The sequence below is a fragment of the Amblyomma mixtum genome, chromosome 1 (assembly GCF_055824585.1).
Source record: "Amblyomma mixtum isolate Tamu chromosome 1, ASM5582458v1, whole genome shotgun sequence".
NCBI lineage: Eukaryota > Metazoa > Arthropoda > Arachnida > Ixodida > Ixodidae > Amblyomma > Amblyomma mixtum.
This window is the reverse complement of record NC_143012.1, coordinates 61,671,284-61,693,996: the sequence shown is the minus strand read 5'-3', so window position 1 is coordinate 61,693,996 and position 22,713 is coordinate 61,671,284. Positions and strand designations below refer to the sequence as shown.

The window sequence follows — 22,713 nt, the reverse complement described above, 5'->3', positions numbered from 1 at the left end:
GAAGGCTGTCAGAACCAGGTTTAAACCTCGGGCTGAGAGGTTGGCGGCCTCGTTTCCATGAGTCTTGGAGTGCGCAGGCACCCAAATCAGTTCCAAGGCGAGTCAAGCATAAAAAAGCAGGGAAGTGGACTCGGGCTCGTGCGAAATTTCGGATTGTAGTTTTGAATGGGATAAAATATAGGTACCAGGCTTTTTGTTGACAATGGAGTGCTTTAGCACGAGCTCTATGGCTTTGATCGTGGTGTTCTGGCTGCATGTTACGGGAAGCGGCTTAATGAGCTGGGTTGTAGGGGTCTTGGTACGGAGAGTAATGTTGGACACTATTGACCGGTATCGGTAGTTCAAGGGAATGCAGGATATGCCGGCCAGTGGCGCGCGGTTTATGTGCGTCGAAGGTATTGTGCTTAGCGGTACGCGTATACAGGTTCCCTGATTACGTTGTGAAGGCCTAGTTGTAAGAGTCGATCGGTAGGTGTAGTTATGGGAAGGTGGAGGTGACCTTGTATGCCCGACGATTGTGAGAATCAAAGGCGTCAATGACACGGCGAGAGAGCTGGAGATAGGAGGTGAAACACGTGAATAAGGCAACAAACCCAGCCTGCTGGGTAGGTCGCTGGGTAGGTCGCTCTCCTTCATGCCTGTGTGGTGGCTCGAGACGAGGCGGATGAAGGACGAGACCGCTCATACTACCTGCTTGTCTCCGCAGGGTGGTGACGTTCTTCACATCGCCCTGGATATGCATACGCACTATCTGGAGGGTTCAATTTTAGTACTAGTCTGCCAGTTATCGCGATGACGATGGGGCAGCAGCACTTCTTGGGACAGATGCTGAGCAGTTTGGACTTCTGTGGGAAACAAGAAAGTCTGACGCTAGCTGCATAATTTTGGGTCCGATTGCTGGCTGCTTGGAGGTTCTCTCTATGGCACCATTACTGCCATGGGTAATCCATAGCGTGATGTCGTCGGTACAGAGCATATGTTTCACGTGAGGAATGGTTGCCAATTGTCGAGCTTGGGGGATGAGAGTATATGTTAAATAAGAAAGGTGAGAGGATGCTTGCCGGGTGCCGACGCTTTTTAGAGAGTATTTGGGGTAGGTCAGCGGGCGGAAGTGAAGTTCGGACGTGCATACTGTGAGAAAGGCCTGAATGTAGGTGTACGTACGTACACCTATATTGAGTGGGGAGTGCAGTCATGATATGATGTTCAACGCGATCAAAGGCTTTGGATACATATCCAACTGCCTTCGTGTGGCCTAAAATGAGTCGGTCGAAGATGTCACGGGGGATTTGCAATGTGACATATCTTATGTGGACAAATGGGGACGGAATCCCTCTATGCTGTGAAGGTACAATTAAGTTACGGTCCGCCATGCGCTGTGGAGTCTGACTAATACCGCATTCTCTAAAGGCTTTCCCAGACACGAGATTCGCGAGATTGGGCGAAGGTTTGGAGTGTGAGCGGTTTGTCGGGCTTCGGAATGAAGATTACCTTCGTGTGGCGCCAGGACTGGAAAGGAGTGGCCTCCTTGCAGCAATGGCCGAGGTACTCAGTAATGCTGGAGATTGATCGATCACCAATACGGAGCGTTGTGCCGGCTACCTGCTCGGCGCCGGGTGCGTAATCAGCTAGGGCGGAGAGTCTACTTCCGCAGTATGTATAGTTCGTCAAATGTTTAGGGGAATCCTGTAGGGGAATCAAATGTTTAGGGGGAATGTTTAGGGGAAAGCTGTAGAGCTTTCCTTTGTAGCCGTATGGCTGCGCTTGGGTGGATGCCAATGAGTAATTACTCCCTTATTATGTATAGTTCGTCCTCTGTGCGAACATCTTAAGCCAGAAGTAGCGCATACGCACTTTCTCGCATGTGCGCTTGACTCCGAGGTGGCTCGCCGTGAGAACACCATGGCAGCTCCTTAACTTTTGGCGCAATCAGTGCGTCGTAGACTTCCTGGAATCCTTTCGGCCGCCTGTGCAAAACACCGTCGATTATCCGAAAACACCGTGTCGTTGTTTTGAGTGTTCCGGCAAAGGGCAAGTCCGGATTCTCAAGGCGTTTTATCAGCTCCTTCGTCTACATCCACGCGACCCAGCGCAAACAGCTACACATATGGTCCGTCGACAGCAGTGGCAAGAGTAACCAAAATCTCTTCCCCGTCAGTTTCAGATGCTTCGCCGCTTTGCACCTAAGTACTGCGGGAAAGCCACTGCGGTGGCCGACTGCTGTAACGGTTCTTTATATGCTGAATTCTCCAGACCAGGCCCGCTCACAAGTAAGCGCATCACTGCATTTCACAGATGCTTTGCTCCCTTGCACCGCGAAGAAAGCTCGGCGTTTCTCCTCTTCATGTCGCGTCCCAGCAAGAACTGCTCTCTCCAATGCTATTGTGCCAGTTTCATTATTTATTTTTGTTTATTTACACAATACTGCCAGCCTTGGGAGGCCCAAGCAGGAAGGGAAATACAATATGAAAAAAATGGCAAACTCAGTATATAGGACACCAATTAAAAGAGAAACAAAGGGCTGTGCATGCATGGATTCTAACACAAAATAACTAATTGAACACAGCAAAAATTTGTGCCAGAAATTCACAGGGGAGGCCCAAGGAGGAGGTGAAATATAATATGGAAGAAAGCGAAATGAACCTTTAGCAAACCAAACGAAAATAGGAAAGCATTGAGCTATGTACAGATGGTTTGGTTTGGTTTGGCCGAATTTCTTTGGAGGAGAAATTCTAGAGGCCCGTGTACTGTGCGATGTCAGTGCACGTTAAAGAACCCCAGGTGGTCGAAATTTCCGGAGCCCTTCACTACGGCGTCCCTCATAGCCTGAGTTGCTTTAGGATGTTAAAGCCCAACAAACCAATGAACCTAAACCTACAGATGGATTCAATCCCACACTCATATACAACTAGTGACACTATCAGTGCTCATTACAAAATTGTTTTTGTTGTCGTGGTGATGCTTGGCCTCTTTTACCTCTGTTCATCCAGGCACTATAGTGTAACCATATGGAGCATTTCAACTGTACACGATTATGAGCTTATGAACCGGGAAATTGTATGAACCGGGAATGTATCAATGAGGTTTTGCCGCATTTGTTTCTTTTTGCTGCACCGCACTGTAATGAAACTTGTAAAATTAAATAGGCACCGGATGTATATCCTCCTGCGTACATGTAAAGGCTGCCACTGGACTTGGAAATGGGCCATACATGCCACTCTCAACTCACTGCAAGGCGTGCTCCTCATTGTGACATTGTTATTTTGGTTGCACTGCAACTCGCGTGTCAAGTAAGAACACACCACAAAGCAGAGTACTGCTGACATTGCTTTGGTGTTACCATGGTGCAGAACAAATAAATTAGCACAAGAAGCAATATCAACAGGGCAACTGTGATGAAGCAAGCAAGTATAGGGAGAAAGTTGGAAGTGCAAACAACGCTAGTGGATGACTTTGCCCTGATTGTTTACGTTGCCTCTAGAAATGCACCTGATCCATCCCACTTAAGGGGGTATGTGGGGATCAGACCGCAAAAATCACGAAAAAAGTCAATTTTTGAAAAGTACACTTCTTGGCATCTCCAACACTGTTTCTATGTTGTACTGAAATATTTCACCCAAAAATAAACTTTGAGCGCTCCAAATAAATATATTTTTCAGCATCTACACATAGACAGTGTGTGCTAGCTTGGAACTTTCAGGCTTTCTCGAAAGTTTGTTTTGAGCTTAATACCTTGCCTGTAGAAAGCATAGCACAGCAATGGGTGCATGGATTTTTACCCCGTTTGTTTTGTTGTCATCACTGAAATGTGGACAGTGTCGAGACAGTCTCAGATTTACCATTTAGGCTTGCATGTTATTATTACGTGGCAATTAGAGCGATACATTCTAAACATAAAAGAAGGTGCATATTGTGTCCTTTAAAGAAAAGAGCAGACAAATTAAGAGAGTCTTTATTTACACCACACTTCTTAGTAAATATTAAAAGCATTTACAGACCTCTAGCCTGTTTTTTTGTCATGCTAGGCTTTCCACAATCAAGCAACATGGGGACAACATATAAACAGTGATAAAAGGGAACCTACTAAAGCTGTCATTGTGAAACTTTATATCTGATTGTTTGATGCTATTTCAAGCCATTCTGCCAAATTCCATCACTCTAAGTCGAAAAATAGAAAAGTTGTCTTCAATCCCCTCATCCCCCTTTAACTTCTTAGTAAAGTTTGAATCTTTGGCTTTTTGTGGCTTCAAATTAATTTGCTGAGAACTGCAGGCACTAAAATGGAATATTTTTTCTCTTCATTTGATTCAAACTCATGATGATGATGACATCGAGACTATTACAAACTCCCATAACTACTAGCTAGAGGTGGATGGTGGTGAACTTTAGCCTCAAATATCTGCATCAAAATAAATAGTGATATCATGGTTTCCTTGCAAAAAATGACCCCCTGCATTTCCTTTTCTAGCCTTTTGTAGCTTGTAAAACCTCAGTTTTGAGTGGAAGCAGCTTGTTTAGTCATTAGACTGCGGAATAAGTTGCTATAAGCTAACTTGAATCTGTTCTCGATGTCCCTTTAATTGCAAAATATTACAAATGCCAAAACTATTACCTTGCTCGCTAAGGCAATTACTGTGAGAACAAGACAAATTATATTTACACAAGCACTGCCTACTTTTAGGTGCGAACCAAAAGCAACTAACCCACGACTGACTGAACACCAGTGATCAGAGGCAAACCAAACCAAGGCAGAGACGGCAAATTCTGTCACTCCTAACAAACCCGAAACATGTTTGACAATTCTGAGCAGTGAGAATTCATTCAACCGGCACAAATGAAGGTTACCCATTTCTTTGAGCCACCACTGAAGCTTGCGGGGCCTCTAAAAGATTTCCCCAAGGTTCTAATACGCTTTCCAAAAATTCGTCCACCCACTTGCATGAAAAATGCCCAAGATACTTGCGCTATGCTTAAGTGGGAAAAAGGCTTTTGTGTGAACTGCAGCTGTATGAGGATGCGCTCATCGGGGTAGCATCAGAGTGGCACTAAATTCCACAAGTCGTCGGCAATGTCACACGGGTCCCTGCCACTAGTCGCCACACAGAAAGGCTCCGACTTGCCGTCGTCGTGGTGGACAGCTGGGAGAGAAACGCGTGCACACATTAAAAGCGTTTAACAGCCGAGTTATGAAGGAATCAAATAAACAAAATCGCTACTCCATATTACGGTTGACAACTGATGCAGAGTGGTGATTTGGGATAGCTGGTTCATGGCTTACAGGGAATGATGGCACTGCAACCAGAAAAAGGACAAACACAAGTGCTGACTACTACCAACAGAAGCGGTTTATTTTCTTTAGCAATATACACTATTCAGAAAAAATATAACATTACGTGGTCACAGGGATAAACCTTTGCTGCAATCAAATAGTTGGAGGAAGATACCATAAAAACTGGAATATAGGTAGAACTTTTTTTCAAAAAGCCATGGCAAAAAGTCGACCCCTGTCTTATATACTGGTCATTGACGGAAAGATTACGGAAGTCTTGCAACAATGGGCGGCTGAAGTCAACAGCCTCCATCACCATCGCCATCAGCAGCAGCACGGTATAGCGACGTTGTGACACCATCAATTTACGTTTCCGTTGTCACAAACAAAGTTATTTTGGTTGGTGGCTGAGTGTTGTCGGCATAGAGATCTCTCCCCGCAGAGATGGTGCGCAAGTCTTTTAGAGAGTGCAGCATAAGTAATGCGCTAGACGGCACAGAGGGTGATGCTCTATGGGACGTGGGCAGCGAGAAGCAATTGTCATCCGACTCGAGTTAGAACATCTCTGATGACTCGGAGTAACGCTTGCGCACTTCGTGCCCTTCTCTGTACTGTACACCCGGCCAATTCTTTAACAGTGTCGCGCGGCCATTGCCTCACGTGTTTGTCAGCACCTTATCATGGAGCGGCGAAAGAAGCGAGAGTAAGCGCACATGTACACATGTGCACGTCTCACTTGTTTCGCCACTCAGCATCATTAATAAGGCGTTGACAACCACGCGGGTCAATGGACGCGTGATAGTGTTAAAGAATTGGCCGGGTGTACATACAAGCAGCATCTAAATGAAAATAAATACTGTCACCATTGTGCAACCGGTTGAGTCGCATTTGTTTCAAGGTAAGGGTATCTCTCGGTACTTTTGCCATTGAAAAAGACTTTTTTCATTTTTAGAATTCGTTAGATGGGGGGATGACCTAGTATATTCCGGTCTGACCTAAATTCTGGTTTTTACAGTAGTCAAGCACTAAGAGCAAAAGGGTGGAAATCTGGGCTGGTTGGTGCATGATCTGAGGCTAAAAACAGCGCTAACGGGGACGAAGCAGAGAGAGGGACACGACGCTGACTATCAACCAAGTTTTATTGCAAGTTCACTGGTTAAATACCTCTCGTTCGTGCAAAAAGAAGAAAAAAAAGAAGAGAAAAGAGAAAGAGGGAAGGCGGGATAGACAAGAAGCCACGTGGCATGAGATTATGCATTATACACAGATAATTAATTTCACTGTTGCGAAGTGAAATGGAAGGGATGCTGACGCACTCTTCACCATTTTGCCGAATGTTGATGGCTTCTTCAATTTCTCTCGTCCGTTGGTCTGGGTAGGTAGATATGATTGTGGTGTTGCCAAGTTGGGGAGCACATTCATGCTCTCGGCAATGTCTTGCCAGTTCACTGCTGATGGCGCCTTTCAAAGATCTTTTATGCTCTATTATGCCCTTGCAGTTTTTAATTTAAACAGCCGTTCATTTAAACAATGCATAATCTCATGCCACGAGGTTTCTTGTCTATCCCGCCTTCCCTCTTTCTCTTTTTCTTCTTCTTCTTTTTTGCACGAACGAGAGGTATTTAACCGGTGAACGTGCAATAAAACTTGGTTGACGGTCAGCGTCGTGTCCCTCTCTCTGCTTCGTCCCCGTTAGCGTTGTTTTTAGCCTCAGACTAAGAGCAAATCTTGCTTCAGCAGCGTAATGGAAGGTGTGCTGACGAAAGTCTCCGCCCTCATGTGGACAATGTAGACCTCGTAGATTTCCCTGGCTGTTCTTTCTTTGTATCTTCTCAATACCTTTGTCTGACGTAGCTTGGGCTTGCAGACTGGTATCAGCACACCTTCCTTCATGCTGCTGAAGAAAGAGTTTGCTATACCTTAGCGCTTAAGTATCTTCATCCAACTATTTGACTGCGGCAAAGGTTTATCCCTGTGACCACGTGATGTTTCATCTTTTCTGAATGGTATATACTGCTGAAACAAATAAACAGCTTCTGATGGTAGTAGTCAGCACTCGTGTTCATCCTTTTTCTGGTCGCTTGTTCCTTGTAAGCCATGGTTGCCAATGTACCCAAATTCAAAAGCCAATTTGTAAGCACCGCAAAAGATCGAGAAATCAGTATGTCGGGAATTCGAAAAAGTGGGCATTTGGTGCATATTGCATAGATGGTCTGAGTAGTGTCAAACGCTGACTTCAAGGCTCAGGGGCAGTAGGACATTTTTATCATGTTACAAACATCTTCCTATTCTTCCCACAAAAGTTGTTGCAAAATGATTGGTTTGGTTTGGTTTATGGGGTTTAACGTCCCAAAGCGACTAAGGCTATGAGAGACGCCGTAGTGAAGGGCTCCGGAAATTCCGACCACCTGGGGTTCTTTAACGTGCAAAATGAGACAAGAGCAGTTGTTGAATGGTGGATGAAAGTCACACATTCATGCCCCTATTTCCTTTACAAAGCTTGCTCAGAGCAGCACTAAACATTCTGACCGGAAATCGCTGGCTGCTGAGCACATGTTAACATCAAACTCAGTATGCAAGCTCCAGTAATGGGTACACCGTGTGCAAACTGCATGTCACGAATTTGCGACATCAAGAGTTAAAGGGTTAATTATCCAGACACAATGTGCAATAAGCTAAAGTATATGCTACAAGGTCACGTTGAAACCATGAAGGACTACAAAGATGCATGGCAATGATTCCACTGCCCTCCTATTTTAAAGTATGTGTTCGGAAGGTTGCATAGCACATCATACCACCCATAAGAGGCACTGTAGATGCTCCTAATTGTTCAAACAGTGAGCAGTGCAAAGTATCACCTATGAACCAAAGCTACTGAGAACTAAAATGTGGGGGGAAAAAAAATTGGGGGCATTCTTAACCACATTCTTAAAGAAGAAAATAAGATAGCGTTTAGGTTGAGTGCCACGATGTCTACAATGAGTGTCTAATGTTCTTCTTTTGGTTTTCTCGCCAAAACTCGAGTTGGAATTGATTTCTTTGCACCTGTATGGCATGCATGAGTCATCGTCTTATATAATGTTCCAGTACATTCCATTGGATTACCACACAGGATTACACTTATCTAACCCACTAACCCCCTAATCACCTGCTAATCCACCTCAATCTAACCACTAATCCAACTAAATCAATTTTCAAAGGTGGGCCTACTTTCATATTTTTGGGGGTCCTCAGATTGGTCTCCACTGGTGGTCATGTGGTGTTGATGATGTCAAGACCCTCGCAATCAGTCAGGTTATTTCATGACAGAGAAGCCCGAAATTTTTTTCAAAACAACAATCTAAATGCTGTCAAATTATAAAAAGAGCCAGCACATTTCTGCTTTCCTTCTTCCTAACAAGAGGCAAGCCAAAACAACTATACTCCATTTCATACATAGCAGGCAACGCTGCGGAGGTTGCTGAAGTAGTGTGTCCGCGAAACTGTATTACTCCGCCACTTATCATTCGTTCTTCTCGAAACTCCGGTCATTGTTTGGACGAATACAAGGAGCGGTATAAAACGATGTAGTACCATTGAAAATCATGGTCGAAGCTGTGAGGCGCTCAGTGTTCAGGCTCTCTGGCCAAAATTTTCACAGAGAGAGAACTACTTTTTGGGCACGGATTTAGTAGAAGCGATTCGCCTCACCAACCGCGTGTCATACCGCCCCGTGTACTTTTTGCTTCTTCAAATCTCAACGAGTCGCGGTATGAAAATGTGGCAAGAGGTAAAACGAAGTCCACGAGGTGCCAGTCACGTCACTTAAGATTTGTCGCTACGAAATATGTTTGTGTTCGCTTTGGTTGTATGGCGAACTACTTTTGGCGCGCGGACTTCGCCTGCGTGAACAGGCGCGCTAGCTTTGGCAGCGTTGCCTGCTAGGTATGAAACGGAGTATAGACTGAAGTGCTGACAGAGTTTCCTGAAGGGACGCTGTTGGAGACAACTCCATCCAATTCTTGTTCCCAGCTGAAAGAGATTTCGTCGCTTTTACTGGCTATGCTGATGTCTGAGGCAACTGGTTTTCTGCCTGGCACACCAACCGCTCTCAACCATGGATGTCAATGCTGAGAAAGCAACCGTACCTCCTTTGAGGTGCCCCGTCTCCGAGCACTGCTCCAGCTCCAGCTTCATGATTTTTGATGCCAGCCTTTTCTGCTTGCTGCAGGGGGTAGGTATGAAATAAAGAAGAAAAAAAAAGGCCATGTTAAAAAGACGTACACACCACCGCACACTGCCAAAGTCACAGCACCCACAGTGATGACACGTGGGAAACTGTCCCCTCAGCTGAGATGGATTATCACAAAGAAGAGACTGTAGAATGCATTGTATAATACAAACTGCCTCCTTCCAAATGTATCGTATTTACCCTTGTATTGAACCAACTTTTTTTTCCAGAAAACTTGACATCAATTTGGAGGAAAGTTCGATGCGCAGGAAACAAAATTTCAACAAATATTTTTTCACGAGCTGAAATTTCGTATCATATGCTCGCCCTTCCATCCGTCCGTCTGTCTATCCACCTGCCTGGTTGCCCGTCTATCCATCCATCACTAACAAAAGTGCACAGTCGACAAGTTGCGTCCCCACGTTCTTGCCACCGGTGCTTAGCATCATTCGCTTCAAAAGGTGTTGGCTGTATCACGCTGCAATCTGACCAAAAGAGGTTAAAGTTAAATAAGCAAGCAACATATTTCAGACAGCTTTTAGCGAAACGGATAAATTGAAACAGGTCATGGAGAACTGCTTCATTAACCCTTTCAGGCGCCCTTTTTGATTTTATTGAAATCAGTTATTTTTTTCACCTAAGTAGTATACTCAGGCCTCAAGAAAAGGAATTTGTTAGTTTTTGACCGTGAAAGACCGGCAGGTAAGTTTTTACAACGATGTCCAGAATTCCGTACAAAGTGCCAGATTTGTTAGAAATACCAACATCGAAACGTTCTCATGTGTCAGGTAAGCACCCTAGGAACCATGGAATCATTTTGTAGAAGATATACATTACGCCCAAAATTGAGCAAAAACAATCAATGTTTTCACTCGCAACAAAATCCGTCTGCACAAAAATGGTGGGCAAAGTGCTACCTAGCGCACTGTTGAGTGAAATATTACTTACTGCATCTGCTACATGGCACAAAAAACCAACTTATCTGTAACAAGAGGGGTGCTCAATTCGACTGAAACAATGAAATCACTGCTAGGTGCACCAGTCTCTCAGGAAAATCTGTGAGTTTGCTGAATACACAAATGTGTACAAAGCACCTGAAAGGGCTAAACACAATTTGTTTCTGGGCTGTTGAAGCTGAGGAAGTGGCCATAGCATTGGCCGTTAGCCGGGGGGGGGGGCAAGGTAGTCATCAGCGACTCAAAAAATGCTGTGAGAAATTACGAATCGGGCAGAGTGCCATCCGTATATTAAACAGGAAAGGTTGGTTGGTTGGTTGGTTTATGAGGTTTAACGTCCCAAAGCGACTAAGGCTATGAGAGACGCCGTAGTGGAGGGCTCCGGAAATTTCGACCACCTGGGTAAACAGGAAAGGAGGACCCAGAGAACTGGTTCTGCTGGTTTGGGAACAGCTCATAAAGAACTTAGAGGAAACGAGGAGGCTCATTCGGTCACCTGAGTTCTCAATTACCGGCCTACCCTGGAACCTCCCAGGTCACCGAAACTATAAACATCAGAGAGGATCTGCGCGCGTACCAGGAAATCACTATACAGACTAAATCAACAAATTTATCCACCAGCGAACAGAACGCTCAATAAGAAAGAGGAGGTTATGCGGAGAAAATTACAGATAGGGGTTTTTCCCAACCCAGTACTCTACTGCAAGCGGTGTCCTGAAGTCTTCAGGTCAAAGTGGAAATTTTGCGACGAGGCAGCAACTTTGGTCCGCACGGTGTGGACATGTCCGACTAAGTATGATAGCTCGCGCACTCTAGAATCCTAGGAGGCACTACTCTACAGTCCAGACCCCAATGCCCTGCAGGAGATCATCGGTCAAGCCCTCGCTACTGTGTCCTAAGGGATTCTGGCCGACGGCTAGGGGCTATGGGGGAGATCGACTTCTCTCCTGGTGTTCATTGACTGGTGTTTCAATAAAGTCGTTTCTCACTCTGTCAATCGTTTATTAGGCTGATTAGACAATGCACAAAGCCTTCATTCCTGTAGACTTAGTTTCTTCCATGCAAACACAGATGTGCGAGCCATGTACAAATTAGGGGATGCTTCTGTTGAAGACCTGGATAGCTGCCACATATGACAAGATTGAATGCCACGGAAGGCACGTACTGTTGTATACTCTTGCTCTTTTAACACGTATATTCTAAAATATGGGGCACTTTGTTTTTTTCATGGAAATTCATAGTGAATAAAGAATCTGTGCTTCTGTAGCATGCTTAAAGGGGTGGAGACACCAAATTTTGAAGCTATAAAAAGCCTGCTATGGGATTCCTATGTATGCAAGGGCAGTCACAGCCAGGTGTTGGACGCAACAAACGTTTAAAAAATATTTTAATTCGGTTCCAAAGATTACCTAAATGCTCACTCTCACCGATCTAGACCCATCGCTAGCGCCATCAACCATGACGTCACAAGGGGTGTAGAAAAATAAAGTTTTAGTGACGTCATACCAAAATACAGTGACGTACGATGAGCGGGGCACAGCCGCGTGAGCGCAGTCGACGCACCAGCGAGCCGCGTTTGCTCGGTTTGCGGCGCGCCGTTGCGAACAGCGTCGCAACGTCCGATTGCAGCTCGTTGCCTGCGTCCGGCCTGCTAGATGTCAACGGCGGGCCGCTCGCGGCAACAACAACGGGAAGCGGCAGCCAATGCGAGCGCGGAGAGCGGCAGCGTCATGATGACATAGGGCGCACTCCTTGGAGCCGGGCGGCCTGCGCCAGTCTTCGTGCCGAACGCCGGCATCTGAAGAACGCGATAGTATTGTTTGTTCACGTTCATAGCAAACCCTGGGATATATGAATATCAAAAATGCATCGTTTCTGACGATCGTTGGCAAATACCGAGTTCCTGGTAGAAGTGATGACTGCGATGCAAGCAAATTTCATCCCATAGCCGGTTTTGTGCTGCTGCTACCTGGTGCGGTTGGCCTGCCGTCTGCTAGCTCTGTTGCTGAAGACGTCGTGGAAATCGAGAATATCTTTTATTATGGGACGAGTTCACAGTAAAGGGGTGCCGAGCGGAGCACGTTTCTGAGCGCTGGCCAGTCCCGAAGCGCCCTCAGCTGCGGAGTCGATATGCGAAAGCAGCTAGGCCTAGCGACGACTAGGGCAGTCTGGGACCAGCGCGCAGGTCGTCAGCCGGCGTTGCCGCAGGCAGTGTCGCTGCCGAAAGATCCACTTTTAGCACAGTCATGCTGTCGTATCTCGAATCTAGAAAGCATCCTTTCTGGTAGCATGGCTGTTTTGTATTTTCTTGTGCGGACGTGAAGTACGCCGAGTCTGCCGGCCGGTAGGTCAGCCTGGATACCGTCTGCCGAAAGCGAGCTAAAGAGTGTTCTTGACGTAAATAATAAACCATGGGACAAGAAATGTGAAAAAAGTGTCATTTTTGAGGATCGCTGACCAATACTGAGCTGCTAGTAGAGGTAACAACTGTGATATGCGCAAATTTCTCACAACCGCGCCTAGCAGCTGCCGCTGGCGCGACGTCGGGGTCCGGCTCGCCTGGCGCCCGCTAGCTCCGCTGCCGAAGGCGTCGAGGAGATTGACCATACTATTATTTTATTGTGAGATGATTCTGTTAACACTACAGCTATTTGTGAAAAGTAGGCCTTTTATTATAGCGCAGGCGACTTCCGAAGCGCCGGCCGCTTGCTAAACAGGCTATAGGCCTAGCGACGACCACGGCAGCCAGGCAGCAGCAGAGCTCGTCGCCCGGAGCGCCCGCGAGCGGTGCCGTTGCCGAAAGCTCCCAACATAAGCAGACATGCTTTGTCGCTGCTCTAGTATAGCTGGCAGTTCTGATAACAAAGCGATCTTGTCTTTTCTTGTGATATTTGTACACCATCCCAAGCAGCGCTCAGGTACTGCTGCACGGCAGCGAAGTGTGACACCGGTTGTGGGCGCAGCTTGGGTAGAGCGGCGCAGCAATGCTTACTGGCATTTTGCAAAGTGTTTCGCATCCTCACGCGAACTCGCGAAGGCGATATTAGCGTGCGAACAAAAAAATAGTCGATGTCCTCACTCGTTGGAATCAGATCTGTCAGAATCCGAGCTGCTGGGACTAGACGTGCAGTTGTTTGTTTTCATATGCGCTGGTGAGCACGTGTGTGGGAAAGCAGACGATGCAGCAGTAGGTGCGTCACAACTTTTGTGGGCCCACGTGACCAAGCGAAGAAGTTGATCTTCCCCCTCTGTGACGTCACTGTACAACTCGGCGTTCCGAAACCGAAACCGAAAATCGTTCACCTAAAAATGCTATAATAAATTATTCACTGTGAATATATGAATCTTTGAGTGTGTATCATGCTTCTTGGAGCCATAAGAAACGTTTGAAACTAAGAACGCGCGAACCACAAATTTGGTGTCTCCACCCCTTTAAAGCTGTTGCGTTGTTTTGGAGCTGAGCCCAGGCATGTCTAGAGAAAGCGGGCCGGGCTTGGGCAGGAAACGGTAGAGAGTACCGAGCCCAGGCCAAGACCATCCAATAATAACGGCCTGTGCAGTGCTCTAGTACGTGCTTATGCCCATATCTCTCCAATTAACCCTGTCCTGTGCCAGCTACGGCCACCCTATCCCCACAAACTTCTTAATCTCATCCATCCACCTCACTTTCTTACACCCCCTGTTATGCTAATCCACTCCATTACTCTTTAACAACCCCTGGTTATCTTGCCTTTACATAACATGCCCTACCCATTTCTTCTTCTAGGGTTCAACTAGGATATCATCTACTCCTCTCTGTTCCCGGACCTACTCTGGTCTCTTGCTGTCGGCTAACATTCTTTTAAAGTTACACTGAAATATGCTTGGTTTGGTTTGGTTTATTGGGGTTTAACGTCCCAAAGCAACTCAGGCTATGAGGGACGCCGTAGCGAAGGGCTCCCCAAATTTCGACCACCTGGGGATCTTTAACGTGCACTGACACCGCACAGTACACGGGCCTCAAGAATTTTACCTTCATCAAAATTCAGCCGCCGCGGCCGGGATCGAACCCGCGTCTTTCGGGTGAGCAGCCGAGCACCATAACCACTGAGCCACAGCGGCGGGGTTAAATATGCTTGTTATTAACCCACATATATGCTAAGCATCTTACACTCACAACACTCCTTTTCTGCACTAACTGTAAAAGTTTATGGCATAAAAGTTGGTGACTGCCAGCACATGTTCAAACGGCTCTAAACTTTTCCCATGCAAGGGTTGCTTTGAGCGTTTTGTGCGTTCAAAACAGTCCGCCAGTCTTCTCTGGATGCCTTTCTTCATATTCAACTCCATTGACTACATTGTGGTTCTGCACAAAAAACAAGTAATTTTTGTGCATTGTCATAAGAAAACTACCACGCATGATGAGAAATGTGAGTTTAGCAAATTTGCATAGTATCCTACATTGTAGAACAACTCAAAAGTTGGTGCTGAGAAAAATATTTCCATCAATAAAAGGATGATTTAATTGTAAAGGGAAATAAACATTTTATATAAAGAAAGTACCAATTTCTTTTCAAATGTCTCATGTTTTGGCGTGTATAGGTTAAACTGGCACAATTCAATTTCTATGTTGTGTTCCACTGTGTCTTGGTGTCAGGTGAGTAATTTAGGGAGGCTCCAAATAATGCCCAAAGCTTATCAGACCTAAGGAAAATCTGCACTGTGATTTTTCACACTTGGTTGCCGAGCACGTCATATACAGGTTCTGCTTAAATCGGCCCAAAATAAACAATAACATTTATGCTTATGGAAGCCATTGTTGTCCAACCTTTGTTATGAAAGGCGGCCAATATGTGTGTGAAAGTAGAACCTTCAGAGCCAATAAAGCAGCAACTTGGGATAATTTACTATGCACCACTTATTCCTGTGTCCCTTTTTATCTGGGGTAACATCATTACTTCTTGAAAATCTTGAAAAAACTACGCTACTGGACACCACAACACGCGCAAAAAAAAGAAGACAGTACAGCACGAGAGCTTAACTTCACTCGTCCCTTCCCTGTTGAAACATACGAACTGAAACAGGCCAAAGACATAATTAGAACCAAATGCAATCCGACTAGTTCCAAATGGATTCAGATCGTTTTGGACTGTTCTAATTAGTACTTTTTAACTGGGTTTCTGATGCCCATGACATAATTAGAACCAAATGCAATCCGACTGGTTCCAAATGGATTCCGATCATTTTGGACTGTTCTAATTAGTACTTTTGAACTGGGTTTCTAATGCCCATTGCCGTGCAACACAAGATAGCGACAAGCCTCATCTTCAGTGCTACTGACTAATTTCAAGGTGTACTTTGTCCTGTGTTTACCTCTCTTTGTACTTCCTTGGAACTCTTTAATAGAGAAGGGCACTGTCATTTGCCACTACTTATCATCACCATCATCATCATCAGCCTGACTACGCCCACTACAGGGCAAAGGCCTCTCCCATGTCTCTCCAATTAATCGTGTCCTTTGCCAGTTGCGGCCACCGTATCCCTGCAAACTTCTTAATCTCATCCGCCCACCTAACTTTCTGCAACCCCCTGCTATGCTTGCCTTTTCTTGGAATCCACTCTGTTACCCTTAAGGACCAGCGGTTATCTTGCCTACACATTGCATGCCCTGCCCAAGCCCACTTCTTCCTCTTGATTTCAACTAGGATGTCATTAACCCGCGTTTGTTCCCTCACCCACTCCGCCCGCTTCTGATCTCTTAACGTTACACCTATCATTTTTCTTTCCATAGCTCGCTGCGTTGTTCTTAACTTAAGCTGAACCCTCTTTGTTAGCCTCCACGTTTCTGCCCTATAGCTGAGTACCGGTAAGATACAGCTGTTGTGTACTTTTCTCTTGAGGGATATTGGTAAACTGCCATTCATGGTCTGTTATTTATGGGCCCGTTTAAAGTATTAACAGAACAGAATTGAAAGATTTTCACCGAAGGTTTGGCAATGCACTCCCAAAGGAGCCAGTGTTGAAATAGTTGCAGTGTGTTCTGCGCTTTAAAGAGATTTCGATCTCATGCCAAGGAAACAGTCATCCCCAGTGGAGTGGCAAGCCAAGGTGCTACACCAACCTCAATGTCTTGACGTTGCTGTCGTAGGCCTCCTTGTCGAACTCCTTCAGAGCGTCAACGGCAGAGGACTCTCTGATCTTCAGGTTCTCCAGGTCCTTGACACAGCTCTGCATCTCCTGCTGGGCGGCCTCCAGCTGCTCCTTGCTCCTCGCGCACGCATCCTCCTTGAGCTTGCACTCGACCTCAACTTCCGCCAGCCTCTGCTTGACTCGCTCACACATCTCCGACTCATGCTTGATGCGCTGCTCGAGAGCTGCACTCAAAGAGAGCACAGGATAGGGGAGGAATGTCAGTTATGCCCCGCAGTCACCCAAACGGAGTAAAAATGACAGAAGGCAGCACGTTTTGCAATCATCACAACCTGCCCTTGACCCACCACGGTGGCTCAGTGGTAAGGCGCTCGTCTACCGAGCCGGAGTCATCATCATCAGCAGCAGCCTGACTACACCCACTGCAGGGCAAAGGCCTCTCCCATGTCCGTCCAATTAACCCTGTCCTTTGCCAGTTGCCGCCACTGTATCCCCGCAAACTTCTTAATCTCATCCGCCCACCTAACTTTCTGCCATCCCCTGCTACGTTTGCTTTCTCTTGGAATCCACTCCGTTACCCTTGAGGACCAGCGGTTATCTTGCCTTCGCATTACATGCCCTGCCCAAGCCCACTTCTTCCTCTTGATTTCAACTAGGATGTCATTAACCTGCGTTTGTTCCCTCACCCACTCCGCCCTCTTCCGATCTCTTAACATTACACCTATCATTTTCCTTTCCATAGCTCGCTGCGTTGTTCTTAACTTAAGCTGAACCCTCTTTGTTAGCCTCCACGTACCGAGCTGGAGTACCCGGGTTCGAACCCGACCACGGCGGCCGTGTTTCAATGGAAGCGAAACGCAAGAGGCGCCCGTGTGCTGTGCGACGTCAGTGCACGTTAAAGATCCCCAGGTGGTCGAAATTATTCCGGAGACCTCCACTACGGCATCTCTTTCTCTATTTCTTCTTTCACTCCCACCTTCCCTTACGGAGAAGTTCACGTGTCTGCCGAGATATGTATGACAGATACTGCGCCATTTCCTTTCCTAAAAAAAAACAAAACCAAAACCAAAAAACCTGCCCTGCTGGATCCAGCTCAGGTCTCTCACAGTGATCACCTATCACCCCTGTACTGCAGCAACAGTGATCACAACCTCATGCAAGAACATTTCCAAACTTACCACACCTCTGTCCCCTCGAAACTGACTCCGTTGCCCCAACGGTCAATCGAAGGTCTGTTCCATACGCTAAATGCCCTGCCCATGCCCATTTCTCCTGCTTAATTTCACCCAGGCTAGCACTAACTCGAGTATGTTCCCCAATCATCCAATCTTTACATCTCAATTCAATTCAGTTCACCATTATTTTCAACATTTCACAATGTTGACGGTCTCCCAAGCAAAAAGCTGTAGTAGTAACAGCTTGACGAGGCTTGGAAACCGGCGGCAGGCATCAGTGACAGCAGTACAAAAAAAAATTATATACAAGATATCAATTGCTATCACATTTTGTCACGGTCACATTTTATCACAGATTTACAAAAATAAGAGGTGAAGTAAATGAATCAAAAAAAGATATTGAGATGTTATACAAAAGCCAGGGTTAACGTGCACATAAAACTGCAAAAAAAAAAGCGATAATTGCACATATGAGAGGTTAAACTACCATGTGTGTTTTTAGTGAACACGTTACCATTTTATACCAGAAACAGCAAACACGAGTCACTCCAGAAACATTGAACGCAAAATGTTACGCGTTATTCGAGCGTTATTAAATCTAGACAGACTGATCTTATTAAGTAACACTGGCACTCTATAGCTTAAGGACTGGAGAAGGTAATCTCTTTGATATTACCCCCCTATCACTTTTCTTTTGATGGCCTGCTGTGCAGTCCTCAATTTACTCAGTGGAGGCTAATGAAAAGGCCAGAAAATAAATGCAGGTAACCCATAGTAGACGCACATCACTACAAAGGCACCAGATGTCAGCTAAGTTTGTTGACAGGAAAGGTAGAAAGTACTTTACATGCTCACAGTATTTGCACTTGGCATTTTTTAAGAACAATGCCGAACAAGTGCATCAATAACAGCTATAAACAGCTATAAAAACATTGGGACGATATAGAGTCATTAGGTCAAATGCGAATAAGGTGCGAGGTTCCTCGATACACACGAAAAGCCTAGAATTCATAAGTACTGCATTACTTTCTTTTCTATAAAATGTCTGAATCGTACATTTATTTTTTCTCACAGCTGTGCAGTCATGCCCCGCTAGTGCGACCCCCGTTAATATGGACGAATTGAATTATGGAGATTTTTTGTGAGGACCAAACTATTTCAATGTATTCACGATTCGTTAAAACGAAAATTAAGTAATCCCGGAGCACTTGTTTGGGGCTGCTTCCATAAAGCATATTTAATACAACAAGAAACTAAATTGTTCACCTTCTCGAGGTGCACAAGTTTTCTTTCTTTTTCTCGGTGCTGTTTTAATGTATGGGTTTATTCACTGCTCCTCACTTGTCCCTCTCAAGACTAAAACCAGAGAGTACTAGTCTGTGTCCGAGCTGCTTGTCTTAGCCTCACGTTATAAACCTCCTCTACAACATTCAGCTTCTTGCATAGGGAAACTGCGCAACTGCTTCATGCTCGCCGAAACGTCATGTGAAATCAGCATAGAGCTCTTAGAGCATAAACTCTCTGGAGATTCCATGCCTTAAAATAAGCCCACTGATTGGCATATCGATTCCGACATCTTCATATCACTGAGTCTCCTGTGGCAGTGACAAAGAAATCACTCAGGGCTACCCGAATCACAAAATGCCACCGACAGCAGGTGCTGAGGGTCAAACATGGCATCTCCTGTCTCCAGAAAACTGGTCACTAGAAATGATTTCATGCATTTTTTTTTACGGTGAAACCCTTTAATGACTCATCGTTGTTGACAGAAGGTTGTCAGCACAGCTGTCATGCTTTTTCTTGTCAGACCAGAAAAAAAATCTTTGTGCATGATGGGATTCGAACCCCTATCCTTCCATTCAGCAGCCGAGCGTGCTAATGGCTACGCTACTTCCTGCCAACGCATGTGTAGTTCTCCTTGTCTAGGACGCTGGAGAGTGTTTGCAGATAGGCGTCGAATCAGACGGATGCCTCCCAAACGCCCTCCAGTGTTTCCAGCATTTAAGATTCACAAACAACTGTGTACTTAATTAACATCTTAACCACACATCAGTGACACAAGCAGCAACGCCACGTCAAAGGCTTTCGCCTCACTGCAATTTAGGTCAACAAAGTGCCTCCCTGAATTTTTTTTTTTTTAAATGGTGTCATAGGTGGCAGTGGAAACCGGTGATGGCTAGAAGCAGTTAATTTGCCTTTAACTGTCCTTAGTGTTTCCAGCTACAAGTGGCATCTCATACGTTTGCTGAATCTAGTCACCCGCTCTCTCTTCGTAACAAGTTCCTTCCATTTGCAAACATCACGTGCAAACACAAGCCACTTTTTCCAAGTGCAGCCAAAAGTAGTGCAGGAAAAGCAAATGCATCAACTACAACAAAACACACCTGCTGAGCACTGAAAAGGGAGGCACAATGTCGCAGGGGAAAAGAACCAAGATGAAATGTCGAAGGGGAAAAGGACCAAGATGATGTTAGGCACATCAGCCCACATGAATGTTTGCTATCAACGAATGCTGCAGTGTAAACACGTTCTTGTTCTTGCTAATCTACTTGATTCTGCTGAGTATCGAGACACCCCAGCTACTGAGAACCAATGAGCCGACACAAAAACAGCTCACCAGCCACTGACGCAAGTCTTGTGACATGTGTTCACAGCTGAACATTCTGCATCCTAATACCTGGAGCACCATAGCAGGATTGAGGATACACTTCAGCTAGCAGGACTGGCAGTAATCGTGACAACCATTCTAGATGGTAGGCACACCAATCAGTAAAAACAAGCACACATTAGACTGTAACCATGTGGACATCGAACAGATTGCATTTATCTAGGGCGAAACCTCACCTCTTTTGCTGTGCAATGCTGAAAGCCTTCCGTATGCACCTATCAATTAACTCTAAAAAACACAATTTCAAAACAAAACCTTTCACGCTTCTTAACATTTGCAGTATGTCTATTCATTTCGAAGTAGTAGCGAGTATACTGTCTGTTCCTGTTGCCTCCACCTCCTTGGCTGGCTTGTTTGGATCTCTTGTGGGCAAAACACAACCTTCCAGATGTGCCGGTATGGGGTTATTTGACCAACCTCAGTATAGAGCTGATATTGCAAGGTTGATGCACAATTTGAAAACAGATAAATGACGCAGAGGCATGACTAATAAGCGATACAGAGAAAGCACTGCTGTTGCATTTACGTGTTCCTGCGTTGTTTCTTTGTGTTTAGATTGATAACCTGTCACCCTGGTCCCTGCCCTGATCATCTCCTGCCCAGAAAACATGAATTGGTGCTACAACGAACTCGAACTCTGCCCCCCCCCCCTAGGAAGAAAGCTGTGCACTCTACGTGAGGCTTACGTGCACTGCATTTTTCAGCTGTACTCACGACACACTGTTTACGGTGTAGCCAATTTCGATCCCGCGCGTCTGTTGCCGCAGGGCCGATTTCTTGCCACTACTCAGCTCTTCGCCATCCAATATCCCCCCATCTTCATATTCCGTGCGCAAACAACCACCTCTGAGCAGTGTACCGCCCTGTCTGCCTCTTCACAAAGTGTAGCGAGGGGCCGCGTGTTTGGGCAAGCTGGACGCATTTCCATCAAAAGGCACAACTGTGACGACTGAACCATTTCATTCCTACTGATTTTTGCACCAACGGAAGAACATGCAGAACAAGCCGGTGTACCACGCACTGTTTCCTTCTTTCACACAGCGTTCGAAAGAATTGCGAGAGCTGCGCTTGAAGCGGCAACGAAAAAATTTGACCCGCGTCTTACCTTCCCGCACACTCGTCCATCGTCTCACGTACGCTTCCACGGCCTTTTCGGCTTGTGTACACAGCTCCTGAAACTCTGCCAACGGGTTATCCATTTCTGAATGTTCGTCGAGAACGTTTGAAGCCATCGGATGTGCCAACCACTGACAGAACGCCGCTCAGCGATTTGAAATTTAAAAGTCAGCGCCTGAGAAGAGCTGTGCGTGGCCTGGCGTGGCTGCCAATGGCTGCCTTCGTGTCTTCTCAAAGCATAGACCCAAAAAACCTCAGAGCTTTGCACAATGCTTCCAAAGTGCTAAAAAATTTAAAAAAATGTTTTTAAGGATTAATTTTAGTTCAGTGACAATTTTTTTTATAATATTTTTGTTTATTACGTTCAACATCAATGCATTTTAAATATAGTCGAGCCAAGCTAATCCAAGTCAAGTCGGTTATTGTCGTCTGCAGTGTTTACATCGTGCTCTCGTCTGGCTAGGCCTGAGTATGATAGATTCATGATCAACGATTTCTTGGTTGTTGCTCCCACGTTGCCGTCAGCTTTTGGCAGGTTGGCAGGCGAGAGCGACAGACCCAGAGAAGCTATATTCTTTCGCGCAGTCTCCGAGCAGCTGTCAGCCTCTGATTGATAACGTAGCGTTTCTCACGATGCGTTACTGCTGCGTGCCATGGTGCAAGGCAACCTCCGAAAACTCCAAAAACGGCGTCTCGTTTCACGAGATTCCTAGCGAAGCGGTAGTGCGGTTGAAATGGTTGAGTGTGATCGGACGCAAAGAATGGCCGCCCAATTACGCGCCGAGTTGCTCCTCCGTGTGCAGCAAGCATTTCCTTCCCACAGACTTCGTGCAAGTATCCAAGAGGCGCAGGCTGAGGAGGGGGGCGGTGCCCAGTGTGTTGCTTACCGAACCTGCTCACGTGGGACACAATTTCGACCCGTACGCGGCGCCAACGGAAAGACCCCGAAACGAATACCTGCCTCTGCCTGTTACCACCGGTGACCCTGGGCCTGTTGGTGGTGCTGCTGCTGCTGGAAATGTTGTTTTCGTCATTGGGACAGGTAGGGATTCAACTAATGAAAAGCTGTTTATGTCCGTTCCTTTTTCGCCGCGAGGAATTAACGAGCTCAGCGACGTTCAGAATGCCAACCCTACGAAGAACACCAGAAGCTCTTCTTTTGCACTCACTTTTGGAGCGAAAAGCGCATA

General features: G+C 45.9%; 2 protein-coding genes across 2 annotated transcripts in view; one reads left to right on the top strand and one right to left on the bottom strand.

Annotated features, from left to right (window-relative positions):
- Positions 1-4,776: 4,776 nt before the first annotated feature.
- On the bottom strand, positions 4,777-22,691 carry LOC149366456 (uncharacterized). Its single transcript, XM_089550883.1, has 4 exons — positions 21,513-22,691; positions 16,536-16,788; positions 9,397-9,473; positions 4,777-5,138 (listed from the first exon to the last, which is right to left on the bottom strand). Exons 1-4 carry the CDS (start codon positions 21,637-21,639, stop codon positions 5,035-5,037), a joined length of 561 nt encoding a protein of 186 aa, XP_089407009.1. The 5' UTR covers positions 21,640-22,691; the 3' UTR covers positions 4,777-5,034.
- Positions 21,930-22,713, top strand: part of LOC149366455 (uncharacterized) — a 57,868-nt gene continuing 57,084 nt past the window's right edge. Inside the window, exon 1 of the mRNA XM_089550867.1 lies at positions 21,930-22,565. Coding sequence (XP_089406993.1) covers positions 22,157-22,565 — 409 coding nt within the window. The 5' untranslated portion in view covers positions 21,930-22,156. The remainder of the gene's footprint in view (positions 22,566-22,713) is intronic.

What these genes read in the sequence shown, in the direction of transcription:
- LOC149366456 (XM_089550883.1), bottom strand. Translation starts at nt 21,639, where the DNA reads ATGGCTTCAAACGTTCTCGACGAACATTCAGAAATGGATAACCCGTTG. An exon ending in ATGGACGAGTGTGCGGGAAG is followed by an intron (nt 16,789 to 21,512) that starts GTAAGACGCGGG and finishes CTTTGAGTGCAG; the next exon opens with CTCTCGAGCAGCGCATCAAG. An exon ending in GACGGGGCACCTCAAAGGAG is followed by an intron (nt 5,139 to 9,396) that starts GTACGGTTGCTT and finishes TTTCTCTCCCAG; the next exon opens with CTGTCCACCACGACGACGGC.